At 43.5% G+C, this 26857-nt stretch overlaps 1 protein-coding gene across 1 annotated transcript in view; it reads left to right on the top strand.

Moving 5' to 3' along the window:
• The first annotated feature begins 463 nt into the window (after positions 1 to 463).
• BMERB1 (bMERB domain containing 1) overlaps positions 464 to 26857 on the top strand; it is an 87035-nt gene continuing 60641 nt past the window's right edge. The window contains exon 1 of the mRNA XM_033101004.1: positions 464 to 743. Within this exon, the coding sequence (XP_032956895.1) occupies positions 638 to 743 (106 nt within the window). The 5' untranslated portion in view covers positions 464 to 637. The remainder of the gene's footprint in view (positions 744 to 26857) is intronic.

Below are 26857 nucleotides of genomic sequence, written 5' to 3' on the forward strand. Positions count from 1 at the left end.
AACAGCTTCGTTATACTTGGGACCAAATATTTCATGTCTCAAGTTCATGCAGACACATACAGTACAGACACAGGCACCTGCAGACAAGAGTATCCCATTTCATTTTTCAAATTACACACACAGATGCAAAGGACAGAGATTCTCACAAGTACCCACACTTAACCAAGCACAGAACCCACAGATCGAAGTCCGCACTCATGCTTCTGCACACTCCCCGCAAAGATGGATCCATCGCCCACAGAGACGCGCTCACAAATTCCACTCAAAACCTAGCAGCCCGCGGACATGTCACTAGTGCCAGCCCCTTGTAAAACATCGTCACCGACTCTAGTATGGGTAGGGGTCTTGTTTCTACTTCCTCTGGATTGGTTCTATTTTAGTTGTTTTTGTTGTTAGAGTTATCACCTACCCTCTTTTCTCTACCCAGCCCCCAAGCCTCCACTGCGCATGCTCCCTGCATCCCTCCCCCTCTTGGGTACCAGTTGGTGCTCCCGAGCCCTGGCGGCGGAAGAGATGGAGCAGCGTCACGAGCGCCCGGCCCCTTAAAACGCTGCTGACTGGAGCCGCCTCCCTCCCTGCAGCCCGCAGCGGGGATGGAGTAAGGGGAGACCCATAGACCTGCCCGCGGGGATCAGCGATGGAGTTAAAGCAATCTTTGTCTGCCCACCTCGAAGCTGAGAAGCCTCTGAGGCGCTATGGGGCGGTGGAGGAGACGGCGTGGAAAGCGGAGGGACTGGGGAGAAGTGAGTACTTCCGAGGAGGGAGGGTACAGTTGGGGATCCGTGCGCTGGAGGGGGTGGTCGCGGGAGTGCAGCGATTGTAGGGAGCGGATCAAGGGGAGCGCCCCCACTCAGGGCTTTCAGCGCGGGGATGCGCAGCCCTGCGACGCCCTCTCCCGCGAACAAAAGGGGGACCCTCTGGGCTGGGCTGCACCCGGAGGCTCGGGAAATCACAAGGCAGCGAGCCGGGAGCCTGGGTGGACTTGGGAGTCGGCTCCGTAAGCTCGCAGCTGGTGCTGGAAAGTACGGTTTTTCCTACAGCCAGGAGAGGAGAGTCGGTTCTGCCCAGGATGCGATAGGACGCTGGGCAGTTGGATCGTTCTTTAAAGCACCGCGTCCCTGAAGAGGGGGGAGTGTCCGCTGTGCCTTTCCCCTCCACCGCGAGGTGCACACCTGAAATGCCTAGCATTTCTTCCCCGCCTTCTCCTGGTTTTCTGGTGGGAGGGAAAGGGTTTGGGGAATATTAACCCTGTGCACACCCTCTCCTTTCTCCCTCGACTCAATCCAAGTCTTTGCATTGGGGACAATCCTAGAAGGCAGCTCTGAAATCGACCGACTGTGTTTGCTCTTCTCTATGGTATTTTGGGGTCAACAACATTTCTAAATAAACCGAGGGTTTTTGTTTTTAACGAATAGGACACAGTAATTGAAACTCCTGAGTGTAGAGGCAGCTGCGGGGGGGAGGGGCGCCAGGGTCACCAGCCCTCTCTGCAAACCCAGGGCACTTCCCAGTGCCCCTGCCCTTGCATTGCTGCTCTAGATGGTGCCTCCTGCTGGGCGGGGAAAAGACCTCTCGCCCTTGTCAAGGACCCTCAGCTTCCTGCCTTGGTGCCGGGTAACCGTGCTCAGCACCAATCTTAGAGCTACGCTGGACCAAAGTGTTGTGAATGTGTTTTTTCATGTCTTTCCCGGGTAGCACATTGTGTGTGTGTGTGTGTGCGTGCGTGTGTGTGCACGCGCGCACTTTCTTCATACCTGTAATGACAAATTCAGAAAATCTTCCTAGAATGAATGGCTCAGCTGTGTTCTGGTTCTCATGGGTTCAAGTTGAAATCACAATCAACTGCCTGAGTTCTTTGCCTGGATCCCACAGTGCTCCCAACCTCTCTCCTTTTCTTTTCTTTCTCCTTTTTAAATCTGGGTCTTTCCCTCTGTTTCATCTTTTCAAAACCCTTCGGCTTTGGTACTTGTGCATGACAGCAGGGCTGAGGGTCTCTGCTTCCTACGAGCTCACAGTGATACCCACAATGGCTGCCTTTTATTGATAGTGTCATGAGCCAGGTCCTGTGTAAGAACTTCAGATGCACCATTTTATTCAATCCCCACGACAACCTGCCGAAGTGAATATCACGACTCCTCTACATAGATGGGAAAACTAGGGTTTGCTAGGTGATGTGACTAAAGTGGCAGGGCCAGGATTCAAACCCTGATCTGTTGGACCCCAGAGCCCTTTTCTGCTTTTAACATGAAGGTTTATTGCTTTCGTGTTTTTAGGAAGCTTTCTAAATCTGTCGAGAGACTCCCACAACACATTCAGTGATTTCATAAGCATGTGGCAGCTCCGTTAGTCTCAGAGGCTCACAGGCTTGAAGGAATGCTAGGTCCAGGCAGAGTAGGAGCTGTGTTCAGAGAAGCCCTGGGTTTGAGTCCTGGCTCTGTCCCCTCGTGACTCTGTGATGACTTCAGGCTCTGAAACGGAGGTAAGAATAGTTACCTACCTTATAGCTTAATTGTGACTATTCAGTAAGATGATGTATACAGAGCTCAAGGTAAGTGCTTAATACATATTGGCAGCTTTGATTATTTTATGACTGCATCTGTAAAAGGAACCTGCTTTTATCCTTTGCAAGGAATTGCATAAAGCAGCACCCTGGACTAAAACTGCAGTGTTGGTCAGTTCCTTAATAATGTCCCTTATAGTTTTTTATTTTCTCACCATTTTATTAGGAAAATGTTGAAACATACAGAAAAATTGCAGTGAACACCCAATTTTTAGCCTTTGAGCTCCTGAAATTTTTGTACTTTTAAGTCTTAGGCTGCAAACTGTTAGAAGTCAGGCAGAAAGGCTTTCTTATCCTCTGTTCTAAGCCATCAAAGACTCTGACTCCTGCTTCCCATTCAAATGCAGGACCACAGTTTCTGATCTGCTTTGGCGTGGATCCCCCAATCTGCTTTTTTTTCCTTTTTACCTATTCAGACTTGAAATCTTCTTAAAGCACTGATCTAGAGTCCCACTTTTGAATTTCAAATCTGGGATTGTTACATTTAGCACGGTTTGCTGTCTGCAACTTGGCATTTTTTGATTAAAAGTAGCTTAATTGGAACTCCCTCGCAACTCCCAGTGGAATCTGTGGATCCATCCCATAACATCTGGGGCCTCCATTTATTTATTAATGAAGTGTGGAAATTAATACTGTTGATTCTGTGGCATAACAATTGTCAAGTCAACATTGCAATGTGTGAAATGCTGGAGAAAAAGAGAGGCCCATTAAAAAGAAGACATGCTCTGTTTAACTTCTACGCATATTTAAATATTGTATGTTGAATACTGAGTGAGTATGTGTTACTGAAAAAGAATAGGGGGAAAAGATTGTGGAACTGGTCGTTTTCAGTTAAGGTTGTATTAACTGCTATCTTTAATTTGAACTATAGTTTTTAGTTAGAAGATATATATAGTAGAGTAGCAAAGAATGGGGGTTTTGAAATCAGGTGAAGTGGGTTCAAACGAGCTCTAACACTTGGTTGCTTTGTAATCCTGGGAAAATTACTGAACCTCTCTGTGCATCAGTTACTTCATCTGTAAAATGGAAGTATGTTGGTTTGAAACCTTGGGAGCTTCCTGGGTTAAATCTGAAACTGGCCTCCATACACCAAGGACAAGGGAAGACTGGAGAAAAAGGTGAACCAGTCCAGAATGGTAGGTGGCACGTTTAATAAGCAAGGGAACTTGCCAACAAGGTTTGTCTTGGGCACCACAAGATGAGTAGATCTCTGTACCCACCTGTCGCGTCCAGTGCAACACAGGCAGTGAGAGAACGAGAAAGGGTGGCGAAGGGTTAAGAAAGAAACAGAAATCAAGAAAGTTTTGAAACAGGGGCCAAGGGTCTCACAGCCTCAAAGGACTGAGCCCCGAATCGGGCCACCTTGTGGCTTTTATTGATGCACATACAAGGAAGTAGCATTGTTTTTTCTAGGGTCTCTGAGTCTCATACACCACACCAGAAAACTGGTTCAAACCAATCACCCTTGCCTGCTGAGAGCCCCATGATGTATTAGTAATTGTTGTTTGTACCTCCCCAGGGAACAAAACTTTTATGCTGAAACTTGCTGAGATGGAGAACTGATGTTATCACATCTAGAAGCACTTCCCAAGCACGCTGTGGGAGGGAATACAGCCACAGAAGCAGAAGTTCTCCTATGACGGGGGAATGGCTGGCTAGTCAAAGACGGGTAAGATTCCTCAAGAGAGGAACGACCTAAGACAGGCACAGTTGCGTGGGGACCACCAGCGCAACACACGAGGTCGATAGTGAGTCTCCTGGTGGTCTCCACGCGACTGTGACTGTCTTAGGTTGTTCCTCCCTTGGGGAATCTTACCCGTCATTGGCTAGCCAGCCATTCTTTGGGGCTAAACAAGGAGACATAAGGTTTAAGCACAAAGGTGAAGAAAAGTCCCTGAAAGGATTAGTCTCACAGACTCTTCTTTCTTTCTGGGGATAGGCATGAGGGGACAGACAGGCAGGCAGCTGCGTGACAACACCCTCCTGCCAAAATCTTACCGTGTTTCCCCAAAAATAAGACCTAACCGGAAAAGAAGTCCTAGCATGATTTTTCAGGATGGCATCCCCTGAACATAAGCCCTAACACATCTTTTGGAGCAAAAATTTAATATAAGACCTGGTCTTATTTTTGGGGACACACAGTAAAAGTGTATACAGAGGCCTTAATGGGGTTCAGGCATGTGTACTGTCCCAATGGTCTCAACAACTTCCTGTCTCAAGGCTGCGTCCTTGGAACAGCTCCTGCTATGGGAACGGGGGCCAGAGCACATTGCAAGCACAGAGGAGAGGAGGGTATGAAGAGCCTCCAGTTGCCCCTGTCCAGCTCGAGGGTCAACCAATGGTCCCGTCCTCTCACTGACCTCCTCGAACAGAATAGTAATAATAAGGACCACTTCCGGCCATTGGGAGGATTAGATGAGATGATGTACCTAATGTATTTAGCACAGTGCCTGGCATACTGGAAGTGCTCAATCAGTGTTGAATGGTTGTCATAATAGACCTAAGTGGATGGTGCCCAGTAGTGCAGGAGGAGATTATTCCAAGCTTGCTAGTCAGTTTTTCCTTGCATCCGTGTGTGTGTGTGTGTGTGTGTGTGTCTGTGTGTGTGTGTAAATACTAGATAATGATTCTGTATATACTGTCTTCTTCCTCATGGGAATTTGTGGGGAATGACTTGTGAACCCTTGAAAACCACCTGGTGTTTTCTCATTTGAGAAAGATTCTAAGCAGTTGTTCCCACCTGCCTTTGACTGCATTTTTCTGCTATCAGTGATTTTTTTTTTCCTTTACTCAGTTGGAAAATGTATAGTGACATTTCAGTGTGGTCAGATATATAAAAATACTGCTTTCAACCAACGGTAATTAACTGAGGAAGACACAAAGACATGCTGCCTTTCGACAAAGCACAGAGCCTTTTCAAAGCACAGTTGGTGGTGGTTGTGGCCACTTCTTGTTAAGTTTGAATGTGCCTTAAAGGATGGTTAAGATTTTGGATGGGGGAAGAAGGGGGGGACATGCCATGAGAGGTCACAGCATTGGCAAAAGCATAGAAGTAGAGATAAATGTGCTGTGAGTAGGAGATTGGAATAAAGTGGAAAGCTCAAACAGCAATCTTACTGTGAGCCCAGGAGAGATGACTGTTATTTAAAAGTCCAGGGATGTGGACTGATTTGCACGCGGATCAATGTTTCAGGTTTAATAAACAGCGTAGAGACTGAAAGAATATGAATTGCTGGCAATCTGTGTAATAGGTTCTTGGGAAAGGTTTTGTGTTACTTTCATCTGTTTGATTAAATATGCTAATTTTATTTTGTTTTGGTATTATGTGTATTTCTTTTTTTCTTATTACAGAAGTAGTACGTACACTTATAAAAATTCAAATTCATCTGACATATAAAAATAAAAGGTGAAAAATGACCGTAATCTGCTTTTCCATCCCCATTTATTCATCCAATAAATCGGTATTCAGTGCAATGTTTTAGGGGCTGTGGATACAATGTGGAGCAAGACAGACAAGGTTCCTGTCCCCATGGAGCTTCTATTTAGGGAAAGGCGAGATGAGCTAGGAGTGAAGGTATCCGATAAGACATAGGCAAACAAATAATGTAGTTCTGGTAATAAACATTACATGGAAATGAATAGAGGAGAGAGATTTCCCATCCGGTGGTCAGGAAATGCTTCTCTAAGGAGGTGACATTTTGCCAAGTAAATGTCAGAGATCCAGGCAGCAAATACAAAGGCTCTTGGTGTGTTAGAGGAAGAGACAGAAGGCCAGGGTGGCTGGAACACAGACAGTTAGGGAAGAGAGTGGCGGTGAATCAGAGAGAAGCCAGACTGGGTGGGGCCTTATAGGTGATAGTTAAAAAAAAAAAAAGTGTGTATTTTATTAACATTTCAGGAGAAGCTGCTGATGATTGTTAAGCCCGAGGCTAACATGAGCTCCTTTTTGTTTTTAAAAGGTCACATGGAAGCTGAATGGAGAGAGAATAAGACCTGAGGGGGCCAGAATTGATCATTGTAATAAATCCTTTGCTGTAGTCCCTGGTTCCTTCCTGATCAGTCCCATTTTGGGTTAGTGAAAGGAGTTTCCTCAGTGTGAAAGGTGTGGCAAGAAGTAAAGGCAGCGGGGGTTGCCTTCTGGGAAACTAAGCACTGGGGTATGGTTTAGGAGACGTTACGGTCTCTGCACTGGGCCTGGACAGGCAACTGGCTAACTTACTGCAGGAACTATCATAGCAGGAATGTGAAGGTTATGAATATAATGGTATCTAATATGTTCTTTGAACAAACCCAGTAATTTACATTTCTTGTTCATAACTTTTAAGTTTCATTTTTGCAAGCATTTCTTCCTTACATGTTAATTGAAGGAAAATCCATTGTGTCTGTTTTTGGTCTCTGATTAATTATTAAACACTTATTAATAATAATAGTAGTTAATGAGTCTTAGCTATGAACTTGAGCTTATTAAATTCTCATAACAAGTCTAGGTATGTGGAATTCTTATTCTCCCTTTTACAGATGGGAAAACTGAGGCCTACGGAGGTTAAGAAACTTGCTAATGGTCGCAAAGCTAGTAGGTGGCAGAGCTGGAGCCCGATTCTAGCCCTCTCTGACTCTAAAGGTCTGTGACTCCTGGCTGCAGAGAAGAGATGGAGTAAGACCCAGCCCCCACTCTTAAGGAGCTTGCAGATTTGGGGAGCGTGGGGACACCATAATTTATAATACCACTACAATGAAACAAACACTAAAGGTCCAGGTGGGAAACGAGAAGAAGGGATTGGCTGTTCCTGCGGGACTCCCACGTGACAGCAAGGAGGAGTGTTTGCTCTGGTCCTGAAGGGTAGGCAGGGTTTCACTACGCGAAGGGCATTTCAGGTGAGCTGCCAGTTTAAATACATCAGCATCGGTGTTGCCCACTCTCACTTTCAGTAGGGTTTAAACAGGTGCAGGGATTCTGGGTTTGGGAGAACTAATAATAATGCTGCTTTACGTTTGTATAGCACTCTGCAATCTACACTTCTGTGTGTTCTAGTTTACTCTTTGTAAGAAAGGGCAAAGAGCAGGAGTTCTCATGCCCCCTTAGAAGTGGAGAAACAGGGTAAGGACTCACCCCAGGGTACGACGAGTAGAGCTGGTAAGGACTGGGCATGGACACAACAGTCCAGGCTGCCCTAGACCAGGGCTTCCCAGGGCATTGTTATTTGAAGAACATATGAACACCAACTGCGTTACAAGATGGTAACAAGAATGTCTAGATTGCCTAAAATCCACATTGGAAAATGACCACAATGCGTGACACTCATTATTGTGTTCATTTTAAATTCCCAAACAGGCAAGTCAGTCATTTGTCTCCTTGTCTATCCACTCACTCATTCACGCATGCATTCAATACATACCGTGTTTCCCCGAAAATAAGACCTAGCCGGACCATCAGCTCGAATGCGTCTTTTAGAGCAAAAATTAATATAAGACTGGGTCTTATAGTAAAATAAGACTTGGTATTATATTATATTATACCCGGTCTTACATTATATTATATAAGACCAGGTGTTATAGTAAAATAAGACTCGGTATTATATTATATTACACCAAGTCTTACAGTAAAAGACCGGGTCTATATTAACTTTTGCTCCCAAAGACGCATTAGAGCTAATGGTCTGGCTAGGTCTGACTTTCAGGGAAACATGGTAGTAACTGACATTATGTGCCAGGTATCCTGCTAAGCCCTTAAGAGTATAGGATCACTTTGAGTAAGATGCATCTAGTGCCTGCCTTCAGGTGATTTCAGATCTGTTGGTAAAGTCAGAACTACTGTATGATCCAACAATCCCATTTCTGGATTGTGGACATCCAAAGGAAATGAAAACGGTATCGAAGTGATATCTGCACCGCCATGTTCATTACAGCGTTATTCCCAATAGCCAAGACATGGAAACAACCTAAGTGTCCATAAATGGATGAATGGTTAAAGAAGATGTCGAATACAGACACACACACACACACACACACACACAGGAATATTATTAAACCATGTGAAAGAAGGAAATCCTGCCATTTGCGACAACATGGATGGACCTGGAGGGCATTATGAGAAGTGAAATAAGTCGAGAAATCCAGGTACTGCATGGTATCACTAATATGTGGAATCTAAACAAGAAAGTTAAAAGTCAACCTATAGGAACAGAGTAGAGAAGTAGTTCCCGGAGTCTAGGGGATGAGAGAAATAGGAAAAGTTGGTACAAAAGGGTACAAACTATCAGTTTTAAGATGAATAAGGTCTGAGCATCTAATATATGACATGGTGACGACAGTGGATAACACTGTATTGTATAATTGAAATTTGCTAAGAGAGCAGACCTTACATGTGATTCTCACACAAACAGAGGTAAATATGTGAGCTGATGGATGTGTTAATTAACTTGATGGGGGAAACTTTTCATAATACATATATCAAATTTAAAGTGTACCACAGTGTACACTTCAAATATCTTAAAATTTTATTTGTCAGTTATACCTCAGTAAAGCTGAAAAAGAAAAAAGGGTCTCCTGGGAGCAGTCCCTGTGTCCAATAAAGAAAACTAAAGGACCAAGAGAGGCTGCTGGCCCCCCCAGTTCCTTCAGAGACACAATTCAGGTCAGTTTGCTGACCCTAATGCCCTCTTAGCTAAATATTGTCCAGAGATTAATTCGGTTGTTTTGCTACAGGCGAGTTTTTGCAGGCCCTTGAGAAGAGGAGTTCTAATAGGGTCAAACCAAGTGTGACGTGCTGACCTGAGGGCAATGATTTAATTTTCTTTCTGCCGGTGCCATGACCACAGAAACCCTGTGTGTCATATTCACTGCTGAATGCTGGGACCCGGCGTCTACCCGGCGTCTACCGCACCGCCCTGCCCGGCACTTAGAAGCCTCTCATCCAATCAGTAGTTGCCGAATGGGGTGGCTGTTAATCCACAAAGACTTAGGTGGGAATGATTTAATCAGGTGTTTCATAAACCTTCAATATCATCAAACTGAAAAATAAAGTTAGCTGGAGTCTTGGTCTCAATCACCTGCCCGTCTCCTGGTTTAGATGGCTTGTTCCTGATGCTATAGTTTGATTAGCATTCTTGCTTCGCTGCTTCGAGGAAAAGACTTGAGATTTTCAGATCCGATACAAAGCAACGGGAATAGGTACCATTATTGCAAACTGGCAGTGCACGGAGAATACTGTGATGGGTGCAGGCTGGGTGAGGTGTTTCACCTGTACCACAGCTCCTCGATTCTTAGATGTCAGGAAAGTCGGGGCCCACCATTCACAGTCAAGCACACCTTTCCAGAACAACAGAAACAAAAACCGGCATGGCCACAGTAAATGTACTGGTCCATTAAAAGGCCTTTTCATTTCGTGCAGAGAACAGAGAGTCGTCTTTGACACTGCTGCTGGAACTGTTGAGTGCCTTTTGGGAAAGCAATTAGGTAGCATCTATTCAAATTTAAAATACTCGTATGCTTTGACCCGGCAGACCAACTCCTGGGGCTCTATCCAATAGAAATAAAAACACCAGTATACAAAGACATATGTGCAAAAGGGAAAAAAAAGACACAGTGTGAGGGCCCATCAGTAGAAGAACAGTTGAATAGATTATTGTTGATTTACTGTGAAATGTTATGGAACCATTAAAAAGAGATAAATAGAACAATAACAGTTGTTTTAGAAGTATTACTGGGGAGAAAAATGAGTTCCACGAAAATATATGTAACAGGATCTCATTTTTGTAACACAAAATTCTCTGTTTCTCTGTCTCTAGCACATATATTGATTCATCCGTGTGTGTGTGTGTGTGTGTGTGTGTGTGTGTGTGTGATTTTATTAGTGTGGAGGAAAACATGGAAGAATGCATTGCAACTTGTTGCCATGGGCTACCTGGGGGAAGGGGAGGGGCACAGGACTGATGTGAGCGGCAGAGAGAGGAGGGGGCAATGGAGAGCCAAGCAAAAAAGGAAATTCAAATATTTAACTAGAAACAATAATCCATTTATCCATTTATGTTAAATTATGTATTTGTGGAATGGGGCAAAGGGCGTGCAAACTTTAGAAATGGTAAAATGTGGGGGAAAAGATACAGTTTCATCTGATTTAATCCTAACCATAAGCCTATAAGACAAAGCATTGTTTATCTGTGTGTGTATCTGTGTATATGTGTGTGTGTGGTGTGTGTTTATGTAAATCCAGAAGCAGGGAGATGAAAATCTTGCCACATTAATCAGTAGAGAAGGGATATGAATCTAGGACTATCTGGTTAAAAAGTTCATACCTTTCCCTTTACAGCTATTTGTAAGCTTCCATCTATATTTAATTCCATTGGCATTTCATAGTTTTAAAAGGCAAAAGTATCTGAAACAGTTTGTGAGGCTCTGTTTGAAATATCTCGGTCACCACAGTGCTGACCCTTCTCATTTAGACCTTGTCTTACTGCAGTTCCCACTGGCCAGCTTTTTCCTGGTGGTTTTCGGGGCTGGGGAATGGAAGCAGTGTCCTCGCCGTAATGCAGGTCTCGGAGATAAATGTGGGAAACCGGCGCCAATGAGCACACGAAGGCACGAGCCGATTGTTCCCTTCACTCGTGCTCTGCTTCTGTGTTTGTACCCGTGTCTTGGTTCAGGGAGTTGTCACAGAAGACCACAAACCGGGTGCCGGTGGCTTATAAGCCACAGGAACTTATTTCTCTCAGTTCCAGAGGCTGGAAGTCCGAGATCAAGGTGCCTGGTTCATGGACTGTCTTGTAGCTGTGTCCTCACGAGGATGAAGCAGCGAGGGAGCTCTCCGGAATCTGTGACAGAGGCACCCACCCCATTTGGGAGGCCCCGCCCACATGACCTACTTACTTCCCAAAGGCCCCACCTCCTAATACCATCACCTGGGGGAGTAGATTTCAATGTATGTATTTAGGGGGGAACATAAACACTTAGTCTTCATCACCCTCCTTAGTCCAGGATAGAATTCAGACAGCTGAAAGCCGGAGATTTGCCCAGTCCCTACTCCAGGGCTGAAATGCTTTCTTAGCAGGTGGCTCTTAAAAGGTGGCTGTCATTTTGACAAGGAACAAAAGTGCTTAAATTATTTCCCTTTTGGTTCCATTTGGTTCTTCCATACCCAGCAGGCCAGGTGAGACCATGTCACCCACACCGTGTTTGCAGGGTTTGTGAGCACTGGATCCAACCATCTGCATCCTGTTCAAATAGACAAAGGGAAGGTGTCCTCAGAGCACATCTGTTGAGGTGAAAGTCACGTACCATAAAATTAACCCTCAGTCATCTTAAAATGTGCAATTCAGTGGCATTTAGTTTCTTTACGGTTTGCAACCATCACCTCTACCTAGTTCCAAGACAGTTCTTCACCCCAAAAGAAAGCCCGGTACCCGTTAAACAGGCCTTCCCCATACACCTTTCCCCCAGTCCCTGGCAACTACTGCTTTTTGTCTCTATGATGGATTTACCTCTTCTGGATGTTTCATATAAATGGAATCACATAATTTATGATCTTTTGTGTCTGGCTGCTTTCACTTAGCCTAATGTTTTTGAGGTTCATCCACATTTTTGTATGCGTCAGAATTTCATTCCTTTTAATGGCTGAATAGTATTCCGTTGATGAATATACCGCATTTCGTTTATTCATTCATCAGTTGATGAGCATTTGGGTTGTTTCTACCTTTTGGCTGTTGTCAATAATGCTGCTGTGTAAACACTGGTGAATATGCATTTGTTTGAGTGCGTGTCTTTTAATTATTTTGGGTCTGTACGTAGGAGTGGAATTCTGAGCCATGCGGTAATTTTATGTTTGACTTTTTGAGGAAGATACAGAGATTTTTTGACTTCCACATTCTCTGGCAGTTCACCCTTTCTCTAATCCTTTTCTTTGTTCTGTCTTCCCTTAAAGTTTATAATTTCAAGTAGATAGAGAAAGAGAGTTTGGGAAGGTGGTTTCTTGTAGTAATTAAGTACAGGGATTCTTAATTAGGAGTCGGGCTGCTAGGGTTCAAAGCTTGCCTCTCCCACTAACTGGTTGATCTTAGGCCAGCTGCGTAACCCCCTGGGGCCTTCATTTATTCCTCTGTAGGTATGATAATAATAATTCCCACCTTACAGGGATGTGTTGAGGACTACGTGTGATAAGGTATGTGTCATGCTTGGCCTAGCGCCTAGCATATCGTCCACACATAAGAATATTTTAGCAATGGTGATACTATAAATAGCTGTATTCGTCTGCTCAGGCAGCCATAACATAATACCATAGGCTGTGTGGCTTCAACACCAGAAATTTATTTCTCACAGTTCTGGAGGCTGGAAGTGCAAGATCACGATACTTGTGAGGGAGGTTTTATTCTAAGGCCTCCTCTCTCGGCTTGTGGGAGGCTGCCTTCTCATTGTGTGCTCACATGACCTCTTGTGCTAGCGCAGGATGGGGGGGGTGGGCAGAGGGGGAGTAAAGGTAAAGGCGGGAGAGAGGGAGGGATGGAGGGAGAGAGAGAGAGAGAGAGAGAGAGAGAGAGAGAGAGAGAGAGAGCGCTCTCTTCTTATAAGGACACTAATCCTATTTGATTAGGGCCCTGCCCTGATGACCTCAGTTAACCTTAATTACCTCCTTAGTTTCTATCTCCAAGTATAATCACATTCGGGGTTAGGGCTTCAGCATATGAATTTTGGGGGACACAATTCAGCCCATAGCAATAGACTTCTTATTTGGGACTGGAAATGGTATTTTAGTGTCTCCGTGTCTTAGGGCTGAAGGGAAATTCGGAGCTCATGTCAACCTTGGCACTATTGACATTGCCATCAGGGCTGGATAATTCTGTCGTTAGGGCCGTCCTGTGCAGCATCCCTGGCCTCCACCCACTGGATGACAAAAGCACTACCACCCCCACCGCCCCTGCCCAGTAGTGACCACCAAAGATGTCTCCAGACATTGCCAGGTGTCCCCTAGATGGGCAAAATTGTGTCCAGTTGAGAACCTCTGATCAGGTCTAATCCTATTTTGCTACAGATAGTCTAGTTTTATGATGCAGACGAGTTCAAAGAATTTTCCTATTTCTTTTCTTTTGGTTCCTAGGATTGTCTCTCTCTCTCTCTCTCTCTCTCTCTCTCTGTCTCTCTCTCTCTCTCTCTCTCACACACACACACACACACACACACGCAGAAAGAGAGAGCACTGGCAATAAAACTGTGTTGGGTGTGCCCAGGATTAAGCTGAGAGAAACATGATTACATGTTCCTGAAGCATAAAGAAATCTCAAGATGCAAAGTGGATTTGACTTTATTCTAGGTATTCCTGCTACGACTTCTACTTACTACAAAGTGAAGTGAAGAAATGGTCACTTTCACTTATAACAAAGCAAATGCTTCAGGAGGGTGAGTAGAAATGCCCTTTAAACAACAGCCCTTAACTCTGCTACCAAAAGGAGAGGGATTTATGTTGGCCCAAAGAACAGTGACTCTAAATTTTCTCTGAAACATTATCTGTGTCCAGGGACTGACCATTTCTTCTTATTACCACTCCAAAGAGTACAGACAATCATGAAACGGACCAAGAAAGCAGAGTACACCAGGTGACAGATGACATCTCAATCTTTGCAAACTGAAGTGAGCACTTTTAGGTGGCAGGGAAAGGGGGAGAATGCCCAGTTCTTTTAGTGTTCTTAGATGAATTTTTTAGTGGAGACGTGTCCTGCTACACATCAGAACTCAGGGATTCTGATGATTCAGGTGTCTCTTCTACCTCTTACGGACTGTGTATATATACGTCTGTCTATGTTGATGTTTAATTGTTTCTATTGCAGCTGTAGAGCATAGGATAAAAATTATTACTGCTGGATATAGTCTAGCCTTGTGCAGTTCCCAAGTCTAGTTGCACATTAGAATCCCCTGAACAGTTTTTGACACAATTAGCCCATTTAACACAATTACCCATCTCCCTCCTGAGTGGATTAGGAACCCCTCACTCGGAGGGCAGTTGATTTTCCCAAGTCCCCAAGCTAGGCAGTTGCAGAAGTAGAACTTAAACCCGTTTATCCTGTATATTCAAAAGCAGCTAAGTAAACAAGTGTTCCCTTCCTAATAGCGGACTATCTTGAGCAGACCACGATGGCCAACACCTGAAAGCTCTCAGGAAAATAAATTATTAAATCCTCAATTGTAAACCTGTCATTACTCTTGGGAAAACAATTCACCCCAAGGGTACTGTTGCCCTAAATCAGTCATCCATTTCTGAATACAAAACATACTGTTCTATTACTATTAGCAACTATGAGTCAAAACTTTGTCATGGATGGAGAGATGCACAACCTGTATTTGGTAGACCAGCTGCGCCATTAATTTAGCTCCTTTGTTGAAGAAAGGAAACACATAATACACTGTATTTAGAAAAGATAATTATCCATTAGCTAATGCATTTTTTCAAAGAAACAGCCTAGTACTATATGAGACCACGTCATTGAAATAGGAGGAAAGGGCCCGAGACAAAAAGGCTTACTTGAGGGAATATGGGAAAAGAATTAATGTATCTTCCTATGTTGCTATTAAAAGATAATTTTCATTAAAAAGGTAAAATCATGGCTCACAAGATATAACAATAAATGGCGTGTTAAAGATTTTATTCTCAATCAATGAGGGAACCGGGTAAATGTGATAACCCATTGAAAAGAATCTGAAGAACAGGCTGATTTAGAGATCAGGATTATTGAAATGAAGGGGCACATGAAAACAAAACTGAGTTTTCCTGAAGGAGAATGAAGTCAGTTGGATCTCCACTAGACAGAAGAGGGTTTGCATATCTACAGGGATTTTTTCTGCATTGTTATCAGTTGCCTCTTACTTACAGAGTTGTAAAAACGCCACAAAGACAATGAGAGACCAGAATCAGATAACCTTGGGGGGGGGGACCTCTAGATTATGCATAGTTTTCCATTGGAGCCTTCCCCACTCCCTCACATTATGTACACACTCTTTCCTGAAGAATTTTCAGACACAGGAAAAGCACCAAGTTCTCAAGAGTTACACCAGGAAAATTATCGTTTAAGCAGAAAATGGCTTCAGACGAAACCTGGTCCATTGAAAGTCTGGGCTTGAAAACATGGAGCCCAGAGGAGACTGAAAATAATGGAAAACTCAGCCCATTACTTATCCAGATGTTCATATCTTGATGCCAAATGTCAGATATTTTATCGATTTTTAAAGCCTCTCCAGATGTTCAGCTTGATTAAAGCTGAGAGTGGGTAAATCCAGCACTTGCTGGTTACCCATTTAGCTGCTCTGCAAACTAAAATTATCATATATATACAAGTACGTATATTACATACATATTTATATATTACTTTTATAATATTTATGTTACAACTTCTGTGTGTGTGTATATATATATATATATATATATATATTTTTTTTTTTTTTTTTTTTTTAAGTTCTAGGTCATTATCATATCCTGTTAACTAACAACCCTGCCCAGTTAACAGATCTGCCTTTCAAAGAAGAGGCTGTTAACACTGGAACGGGCACACACTAGGAATTCAACACGTATTTGCCAGTTGCATAGAGGGCTTTGACTCCTAAGCAACTGAAGAACTGTTGCTTCACTTCCTGGGGAGGTAGGATACTGGGCAGGCAGCTAACAAGCTTCTAGAAATGGTCTGAAAGAAATTACTTGGGCCTCTGTGGGATTGGAATCAGGTATCTCGATTTCCAGTATTTACTCAGCTGCCATTTCTATTATCTAAAAATAAGGCAAAGCAGTTTGAAATTGACTAGTGAGTCTAAACCCCTCTGAGTACGTCCTAGCGTGGCACATGCCGCTGCTCGGTATACAAAGACCTGGTGACTCCACGAAGGAGCACATCAGAGGCAGCGTGTAAAGACAGAAATCCACGTAGTCACTCGCCTTTTTGCTGCATTTATAAAATCAGCCATGTGGATGTTCATTGTCCAATAAAGTGATCTCTCGTAAGACCGTAGGCCTTTTCTCGAAGGCAACGTTTTCTAAACCATGTTCTGAGGAATAGCAGCTGTTAATAGGTTTTCTGAGAAAAAGGGAGGACGGTGGTCAGTAAGTTTGGAAATTGCTGGGTAAAATTTAGTGCTGTAGATTTGACTGTAGTAGGTATCTTTAATAGGCTGATACATATTGTGAATCTCCAAGGGTGTGTAAAGCCTGCCTCCTGCCTCCATTGTACCCTCTCTGCTGTTGAACAGTGTATTTTCTCTCCCCATCTCTCAGCCCATCTCTTCCCTTTTTTACTGTTTAATTGGAGTATAATGCATTCTGCCTCGTCTTCCTCACCCTTCATAACCCACACCTTCCCTCCCTCCCAACTGAACCTTCTTTTCCTCCTCGCTCTACTACGTACCCCTGATGCAGCAAGATTGGCTTCCTTCACATTCTCCTCTCTAAAATGGGCAATATGTACGAACCTTACACAGTTACCGAGAGCATTCAATGAGATAATGCCTGGAGGGCTTTGAACTCCGTACCCAGTGCCTGAGAAGGGCCTGATAAATGTTAGCTGCTGTTCTCGTTACTGTTATTCCCTTCTTGTGCCATTCCACCCTTCTTTCTTCCTTTCTGCTTAAACTTGATCTTACCTTTCCTCTGTGGCAGGTCCCTTCATCTCCCTGCTTCCCCTACTCCCTTTATTTGATATTTGCAATTGATCCGTCCCTTATGTAAAGGAAAGTGCAAATGGAGCTCCAAGTCCCCAATCAGATTATTGCGTCCAAGTCCCCCACCCCCCCCTTAGAAACTCAGTCATTGCCAGAGGTTCCAGCCTCACTCCTGAAGCCCCCACTCCGTCCATTGCACCCCTTCTTTTGCAGAATTCCTTCCATTTCTAGCCTGTTACACTGTCTCCATCCTGTGCAGTATAATGCTTGGTGGCCTGTGATTTGGTTATCACATGGGGACTATCTCACCCCCTCCAACTGATTATCAGCTCCTTTAGAGCAGGGGCCAAGCCTTAACTTCATTTTTAATCTCCCTCGAGCACTTAGGCCCGAGCTCAGCAAACTTTCTGTGCAGGGCAAGAGAGTAAATATTTTAGGCTTTTCGGGCCATACGGTCTCTGCTGAAACGACTCTACTGCCGTAGCCCCAAAGCTGCCATAGGCGAACACCTGAATGAATGGGTGTGTCTGTGTTTAACTTATTTATGGATGCAGAAATTTGAATTTCATATAATTTTCCTTTGTCATGAAATACTATTTTTCTTTTGATTCTTTTTCCAACCATTTGAAAATGTAGAGGCGGTTCTTAGCTCATGGGCCGTATAAAAACTGCAGTCTTGTTGATCCCTGGCCTGGACAAATGACAGGCACATAAAGGTGGTCAGAGCACAGCTGGCTTGGACTGCCATAGGAGAATGGTCTGACTGTGTTTGGCTTTGCTCTGATGCTTGCTTCTTCCTAACCACCAGCTGCTGGCTCTTTGTTCACCGAGCTTGTCCTTTAGCTAGGAGAATGCACTGCCCAAGAGAAAAGTTTGTAGAGTTTGTAGGTATTCATTAGAGAGGATTACTTGCAAGCACCAGAAGTTGACTCTGGGTAACTCAGAGGCTTTCCAAGTGTGAGGCAACCCACTGGTGAGACTTCAGAGCAGTTTCAGGGCTTGGTTGCCACTGGAATTTAAAAAATGAAAAGGAAGGAAACAAAATATAAAGATGCATGTAAGGTATTAAGGGTAAATACAATTTTGTGGAACTTTTATTTCACTTCTGCCTGTGTGTGACTGGATACCGAGTCACTCTGTGTGTGTGTTTTACTATGGATCACATTTAAATAAGTTTGCAAAGCATAGGAGCTTAAGGAGAAAAAAAAATTGCTGGAAGTATGTGGAAATCCTTCCAGAATCAAGGGAAAAGCTAAATATCCAGGCCTTAAAAAAAAAAAAAAAAAAAAAAGAGGGACTGTGACAACTCTCAAGTTCCAGGTGGCATAAAATTCGGGGCTCTGTCACCAAGCTGAATCACCAGGCTGAATCAGCATCCCTGGGTCACTGTGCTCAAAATTCAAATACCCCGAAGAAGACCGAGAGAAAAATCTGTGCATTAACCAGAGTCAATTTCTGTGGCTTGCAAATAATCCTACCTCCTATGTGTAAGCCCCCCCAAAATGAGAACCTGTAGAAGGCAAGCTGAACCCTACAAGCTTTTCCCACATCCTAGTGCCTCCTCCCAATATTGAGCTTTGCAACTGCTCCTGGGAAGTAGACCCTCCCAGTCACAGCACAGGTTCCGTGAGCAAAAAATGGCTGAATGGTAGTTGAAGGGAGCCAAGAGAAGGTCAAAGCCAAACAAAGCCAGGATGTGGCACGTGGATGTTGGTCCAGCTAGATCAGTACCCAGCCCTCCGCTAGGTGTACTCTCCCATGGAGATACTATGGAGGTGCCATGATCAGAGAAAGGACAGTGGGTGCTTGCAGGGTGAATCCCTCTACAGATGACCGCGAGTCATCTTTTCTCACATGTCTCCACTGTCTTAGGGTTCACCTCCCTCCCTATGGACTGAAGAGAGAGTTCTTTTAGAGTTTGAATGGAGGAGCTGTGTGTAGCACAGAGCTGTGTGTAGCTCAGGGCTGGTGAGAAGTAGCAGCTTAAGGGAAAATAATGCTTGACAAATGAGATGTAACTCCTATAATTTGGAGCTACAGTAATGAGAATAGGATGTAACAGGAAGTCTAATCGGATTCAGCAAACACACATTTTGGTTCATTTTGTGCAAATGGCTCTGCAAGGCGCTGAGGAAGGGAAGGAAACTGAGATGAATAAGGCAGATTTGTTTCCTTCAAGGAATTCTCTGTCTGGTGGGGAAGAGAATTACAGAGATGAGGGCACACACCAGCCAATGGGGAAATGCATGAACCAAGTGCAGTGAAGACACAGAGGGAAAAGCAATTAATATGCAGCTATCAATTAGTTTGTTGTGATACATTTCCACTTCACAAATAAGAAGGCATCCTCTCTTCCATTGCAGCCTCACCCGGTCCTCTCCCACTTCTTTACCATGATTTCCTAGGATGGGAAAGCTGTTCTCCTGGGTGCTTTTTCTGGATTCTCTCCTTGCTCACCTGATGAACTCTTTACCACACTTTTAGGTCTCAGATGCCAGTGCCTCAAAAACACTTTCCCTGATCTCTCCCCCAGGAGGCTCAATACCCTTCGCTCTTAGCACACTGTTTCCTTTTCCATCCCATCACTGGTATCTGTTTTCCCTCAATTCCGTTAGAGTGTGGATCCCTCCTGTTTTATTTGCCCAGCACTTGACAGTGCTCAATTAATATCTGTTGAATGAATCAAAGAGTAAGTGAATGTGTTCAATGAGAGACTATACTTGTTAAAAAAAATTCAACTGAGTAAATTTTAAAGATCTTACTGGCTTTATTTAACAATTCATGAATCACGTAGCATCTACTCTAGCAGATAGAAAGGAGCTCCGAAGAGCTGTACAAGCAAGGCAAGAGATTTTATAGGCAGAAGGGAACAGGAACAAAGACGTTATCCTAGGCAAAAAAGTGGGTTGGTTACTGCCAGGTTACTTTCCGTATAGGGGACGGCAGGAATTCATCAGGCGGATTATCTAACTAACGCTGGTCAGGTGATTCCTGATGGGCTGCTTTAAGGTTCCGTTTCTGGGAGAGCTGCTTCTGTGATTAAGTTAAGTCTGGTCTTGGTGATGTGGAGCTTAGCATAAGTGACTCCATCTTGGGCCTGTTGTCTTTTTTAAAACACACTCTATTGAGGCAAGGGAGCTGAGGGTGGTTATTCCGATTAGGATAAGTTAGGCTCTGTCTGCTTAACAAAGGGAGATGCTAACAGCCATGTGGAATCTTGGATTGGATCCTGGGAGAGAAAAAAGATATTAGTGGGAAAACTGGTGTTTTCAAATCAAGCCTGTGGTTTAGTGAACAGTATTGTACCAATGTTAAATTCTTAATTTTGACAAACATTCCATCATTCTCTAAGATGTTAACACTGGGGGAAATTAGGTAGAAAGTGCATGGGAACACTGCACTATTTTTTTTTTAACATTTCTGTAAACCTAAAATGATTCCAAAATAAAAACTTCATTTTAAAAAGGGAGGGACATGGGAAGAGGGCCAACCAGAGGACCTGGTCAGTACAGAAGCTCTTTGATTGAAAGTGTGACTGTTAAAGTCTTTCCCAATCTTTGTTTAGAATGCCTTCCAGAACGCTGTTATAACTCATGGCTTTCTTTCTTTCTTTTTCTTCCTCTTTCTCTTCTTCTTCTTCTCCTCCTCCTCCTTCTCTTTCTTCTCCCCCTTCTCCTCCTTTTCCTTCTCCTTCTCCTCCTCCTCCTCCTTTTCCTTCCCTCCCTCCCTCTGTCTATCAGCTATGTGATATTCAATCCAGAAAGGCTTTTCTGTGCCTAGTAGATTCATTCATGTTTTGTAGGTATGGGTAACACTTAGTCAAGAAGCCAGAGGTAGCCAAAGGGAGCTTTCTATTCCCTTCCAGGTAGCCAAATGTGAGGTGTCACTCACTTTCAAGACTGGAAATGAACAAACAAAAAAACAAGATCTAAAAACAAGAGGAAAAATACTAAAAGATTTTGTTTATTCCCACATACCAAGTTCTATTACCTGATTAAACTCAAGCATATTATGTATTTTCAAGAGAAATATCAGATCCTCCTATTTTTAATCATAATTTAAAAAAAAATATGAAATGCTCTAACTCCTAAAGCCTGACTTGGTGTTAATTGAATAATGGCTAACCCTGTTTCTCCAACACTCTTCGAGCACCTTAATTCAGTCTAGGAACATTTGCTAAGATTCTACTGAATATACAGTACTGTTCCAACAACAGTGGAGATTATCTAAAATACATGAAATCTTGCATCTAGGATCAAAAAACTTGCAGTGTCTTAGAAGACAAATCTTTTGTGATTTTAACAGTGCTTTAAAAATCTCAAAAAAAAAGAGCTTTCAAAATTATTTTCCATTTCTTCATGTTGAAATAGTAAAGGCATGTTTAAGCACATTTTTGCAAAGTGAAGCTATTACAAAATCAGACCACAGCATCAAAACTTAATGACTCATCCTGCTAATACCTAACTGATTTTTTCCTGCTATTTTTTAAACTTGCAATCATTATAAGCCTAGCCATGGCTTATGATTAAATATTAACTGTTTTAGTGCAGAACACAAAAGCCTGAAGTTGCTAACAAGCCCTTCTCAAACCAGCCTTTGGAAAGGTCCAAGAAGAACTGTCAAGTTGCCAGCCCTACCTGCCTCCATTGGGTTGGTTTCTCTCCCCTGGCTCATGTTAAAATCACCTGTGCCTGGACACCAACTCAGTCCAATCAGAGATTCTAATCTCTGGGGATGGGCGTTCGGCTTCTGACCATAAATGATTTTGTGTTAAGCTACAAGATCAAGCTTGCTGCTCTATTGTACTGTGAGCTTGCTAAAGGATTGAGCAGGCGAAATGGAAATTACCATTCAGGAAATTCCATTTGAAAAGCGTCCTTTGGATATAAAACAGTTCAGTTGGTGGAACTGGGTTATAATGAGTCTTTTGTGAGAAATCATTCACATGGGCTCTGTAGCATTAACAATTTCTTGTGATAATGAATAGGGAAAGAGGAGAAAAACATCATCTGAAAAAATACGCAACAAAGGCCATTACTAGGGTGTTCACCCATCCTGGTTTGCCTGGGACTGTCCCAAGTTTAGCATTGAAAAGTTCCACGTCCCAGGAAACCATCCGTTGGTCACCCTTTCATTACTTGTTTTATGGAGATTGCAAGGGTTGAGAAGGCATTCGGTACCCAGTGATGAACACTACAACTGGCCGCCCCCGCCTTATCTACCAGGTGCTGTGATGCTGAGGGTGACTATTCCAGGAACATGGCCCCGGAAGAGAAAAGTGTTTGTATAGAATAATAAGCTGGTGTATTGGCTGCATGATAACCAAATCAACAAAGTAGTGCTAATGCTAACTAGAGATTAAGACAGGAAACAGCTTTCTTGTAAGGAAATGTACCTCCAGAACAGTATTCACAATCAAGGCATGAAACCTGCGTCACGAAGCCAGGAAGCCTCTGGCCCGACTTTGCCACCCGTGTTCTCTGAAAGGGCTATAGTTAACGTCTGACTATTCTTTGTAGCAATTTCTGGCTAATCAAGTTGACATTTTCCTTTCTTTTCAGATGGCTGAACTTAAGAGACTGAAGTAATTTACTGAAATTTATTGCATAGGTACTGTCAGTAAGCTTTTTAAAAAGTCATCTTAAAGTCATACTCATTATAAAAACTCAAACAATGCAGAAGTGTAAAAAGGAAAAGCCATTTCCCACTCTCAAACTGCCATTAGATTGGGTGTATATTTTTCTAGTCTTTTGTTGGACATACATTAATATGCATTTTTTAATAAAAGGGATTATATTATGTGTACTAAACATAGTCTATTTTTCCACTCAAATAATGCATCATGACCATCTTTCTATGTCAATAATACAAAACTACCTCATTCTTTTTGATGATTGCATAATTCTTCCATGTCTGGGTATACCCAACCAATTCCCTATTGATGGACATTTAGGCCAGTTAATGTTTTTGTTCTCATAAATAATGCTACCATAAATATAGTTTTCATTTTTGCACTTCTGTCCCGTTATTTCCTCCGGATAAATTCGTAAAAGTGGAATTACTGAGTTAAAGGCATTCATCTAGGTTTGGAATGTGAGAGATACATATAGTCTTAATTCATTTTATGGGGTTCATTTTGAGACTAAATTAAAACTTCTTCACGTTAAGCAAAAAGATAAATATCATATTGAAGGCCACACGATGTAGTGGGAAAAGTTGCAACAGAGTGGGGACACCTTAGTTCCAGTCCTTGTTCACCCCTAAACTATTTGATCTTCAACACTCTTGCCTCCAGTTGTATCTTGTTTCCTGGATCTTCCAAATAACTGACAGTCATTTTCCACAACGCAAATATGACCTCCCTGCTTAAATCCATCGGGAGTTCACCGTTGTCTTTAGGATAAAGCTAGAGTCCTTAGCTGATCACATCGCAGCCTGTCTTTCTAGCTTCTTCTCCCATCACATGCCCAGTAGGACCTTTAATCCAGCTGCCCCTCACCTCCTTACATTAAGGGTCACAGTTTGTCATGCTTCTAGGTTTGGTTCAGGTTGTTCCCTCCTGGAACACCTGGTTCCCACTTTTGTGACCCCCTAACTCCTACTCATTCATCAATAAATAGCTCAGGCGTCTTGCTTTCTTGGAAGCATTTCCTGACCCCTACAGGGTGAATGGGTATTTCTCCTTTTGGCCTTTGTGGACCTAACATAGTAACGTATGTAACCTCCTTGGTAACGTAGCACTAACCATCCTGCAGGATAATGGCGGACTTTCTTGTCGGGGCCACTCCCCTCTTGTGAGAGCAAAAGCTGTTTGCATCCCCAGTGTCTACCATAGTGTTGGACACGCAGATGTTTGATACTTTGTAGAGCAAAACAATTGATCTGTCAAATAAGTGATTAGATTCAGTGATATGAAATTCTGATGGTAGAAATACCAGTCTTCTCTTCTCGCACTTATCCATTCACCTGTCAGAGTTCATCCCGGGCCCTTTGTGCCCAAAACTTGGTGCTAGGAGCCAGGAATAAAACAGGCCAGAAACAAACCTCACGGGGCTAATCACACAAATAAAAACTATAGTTTCCACCTGTGGCAAGTGCTCTGAAGGAGAAGTCCAGGTAGGGTTGCCAGATAAAGATGGCCAGTTAACTTTGAATTTCAGATTAAACAACAAATAAATATTTTAAGTATAAGTATGTCCCATTGAATAGTTGGGACATACTTATACTAAATTTTTTGTTTGTCTGAAATTAGAGTTAACTAGGCATCCTGTGTTTTTATTTGCTCAACCTGACACCCGTAAGTCCAACGTGCCATTAGATCACAGGGCTGGAGGGCCTGGTCTGGGCTGCAGGAGGGGAGGGTGGTTGGAGAAACTGTGATCTGTGGAACAGAAGACTTCACCTGGCAGAGGAGGGTGTTCCCGGAGGAGGAAACAGTGTGAATAGAAGCAGAAAGCAGCCTGGACAGAGCGCTGGAGAGAAGGCTCCTGGGGCTTGAGCATAGACATTGAATTCACAGAGGTGGAGAGAGGAGAAGCAATTGGAAAATGAATAAATATATCACGTTTTTAAGGAGGGTGCTGTACAAGTAAATGTCAGGTACAGTGACTCAGGGTATTGATTCTAAAAGATTAGTCAGGGGAGATATGCGCTGGACTCACTCCGTCCTTCTGTTGCCAGATGTCAAGTAATTAAGATGTGGAGGCCAGTGTGCCGAGCAGCACAGAATCCTTAAACCACTCAGAGTCATCCCTCAATGAGCCTGCCTTTTCCTGTAAACAAGCAACCTCAGAGTTTCAAAAACTAGACAGGGTTCTGGGAGGCCAGTTTGTTTCCATTTAAACGTAAAGTGCAGAATAACTTGTCTGTCGGAGAGAAACCACTGGGGAAATCTTTCAGTAAACCAGAAGGCTTTGTTTGGGATGTGGATGGAAAGGTGTGGTGAAGAGGACGAGTGAGTGTCCTGGACATGACCTGCTGCTGGAACCAAAGGGTGTCAGGCTACCTGGGCCGAGACCACAGTTACTGTACATCATCAGGCCAATTGTCTGGAGCAGTGGTTCTCAACCAGGGGTGATTTGGTCCCCGGGGACTTTTGGCAACATTTGGAGACATTCTTAATTGTCAACAGCTGGGGTTGAGGGGTTGCTACTGGTCTCTAGTGGGTACGGGCCAGAGATGCTGCTAAACCTCCCACAGAGCACAGGACGGCCCCCCTCTGCCCCAACAAACATGTATTTGGCCCTAAATGCCAGCAGTGCTGAGGGCAAGAAACCTGGGGTGGAGGGGAGACGTCATTCTGAATCCAATGAAGGAACGAGGTCCTATGCTTCCAATAGTAGTATGCGTGGCAGGGCCTTTGAAATACCCTTGAAGGCATTTTTTGAGCCACTGTTACAGCAGAGGGTGCTAAGAGGAAGAATAAATGAGCCTGGAAGCCTGGTGGGAGGATGTGTGAGGTTGGGGAGGGGGCATAAAAAGGTGCTTCTCTTTAATCACCTTTTCTAGCCCCATCATTGAATCCCTGAGCAGCCGGACCTTGGCTTTCACACAGCATCCTCTAAGGTATGTCCATGGTAGCCTTAACAAAGATCATAGTGACTTCTCACCTTAAATATTCCCCATAAAGATGCCACTTCTGGAGACTATACGGTAGTCCCCTGTTATGTGACGTTTCACTTTCCGCAGTTTCAGTTATTTGCGGCCAACCACGATCTGAAAATATTCAATGGAAAATTACAGAAATAAACAATTCATAAGTTTTGAATTGCATCCCTGTCTGTAGAGCCTACTGAAAATCTTGCGTTGTCTCACCCGTGACGTGACTCTCGTCTCCAGGCCACATACGCTGTCCCCCCGACCGTGAGTCGCATAGTAGCAACCTTGGTTATCAAATCTGCCGTGGTATCACCGTGCTTGTGTTCAGGGAGCCCTTATCTTACTTAATAATGGCCCCGAGGTGCACGAGTGGTGATGCTGGCGATGCAGATATGCCAGAGAGAAGCCGGAAAGTGCTCCCGTAAGTGAAAAGGTGAGTCCAGTCCAATAAGGTAGTTTGGGACAGAGAGCGAGACCACATTCACAACTTTTATTACACTATATTACTATAATTGTTCTATTTTGGTATTAGTTATTGTTGTTAACCTCTTACTGTGCCTAATTTATAAATTAAACTTTATCATAAGCTTGTATGTCTAGGAAAAATTAGTATATATAAGTTTCGGTACTATCCGCCATTTCAGGCATCCACTGGGGGGGTCTTGGAAGGTATCCTCCACAGAAAGGGGGGAACTGCTGTATGCAAGGAAAGCCACCCCACCTGTACCCCTTCCCCACCCAGCACTCCCACCCCCACCTCGGCTCCTGTTCCTAGTGATGTAAAGCAGTGAGGCTGTTTCATCCTAGAGCTGAGTCTTCCACATGTGGGTATGACCTAGCCGCACGGAGCAAACTTGGGGTTGTTTCTGGGTGTACTCTTTTTATTTAATTTTATTTTTAATTTCAAGCATAAGACCAGTATAGAGAAACACCTAACATTCTTGTATCCACTGTCCAGATTTGGCCATTGCTAAGATCTTTACTTCAAACCAGTGGTAACACTTTGCGTTAACTACAGTACAATATCACAAGCAGAAAATTGACTTTGATACAATCCACTGACGTTATTCAGAC

This window comes from Rhinolophus ferrumequinum (genome assembly GCF_004115265.2).
Source record: "Rhinolophus ferrumequinum isolate MPI-CBG mRhiFer1 chromosome 15 unlocalized genomic scaffold, mRhiFer1_v1.p scaffold_54_arrow_ctg1_1, whole genome shotgun sequence".
Lineage (NCBI taxonomy): Eukaryota > Metazoa > Chordata > Mammalia > Chiroptera > Rhinolophidae > Rhinolophus > Rhinolophus ferrumequinum.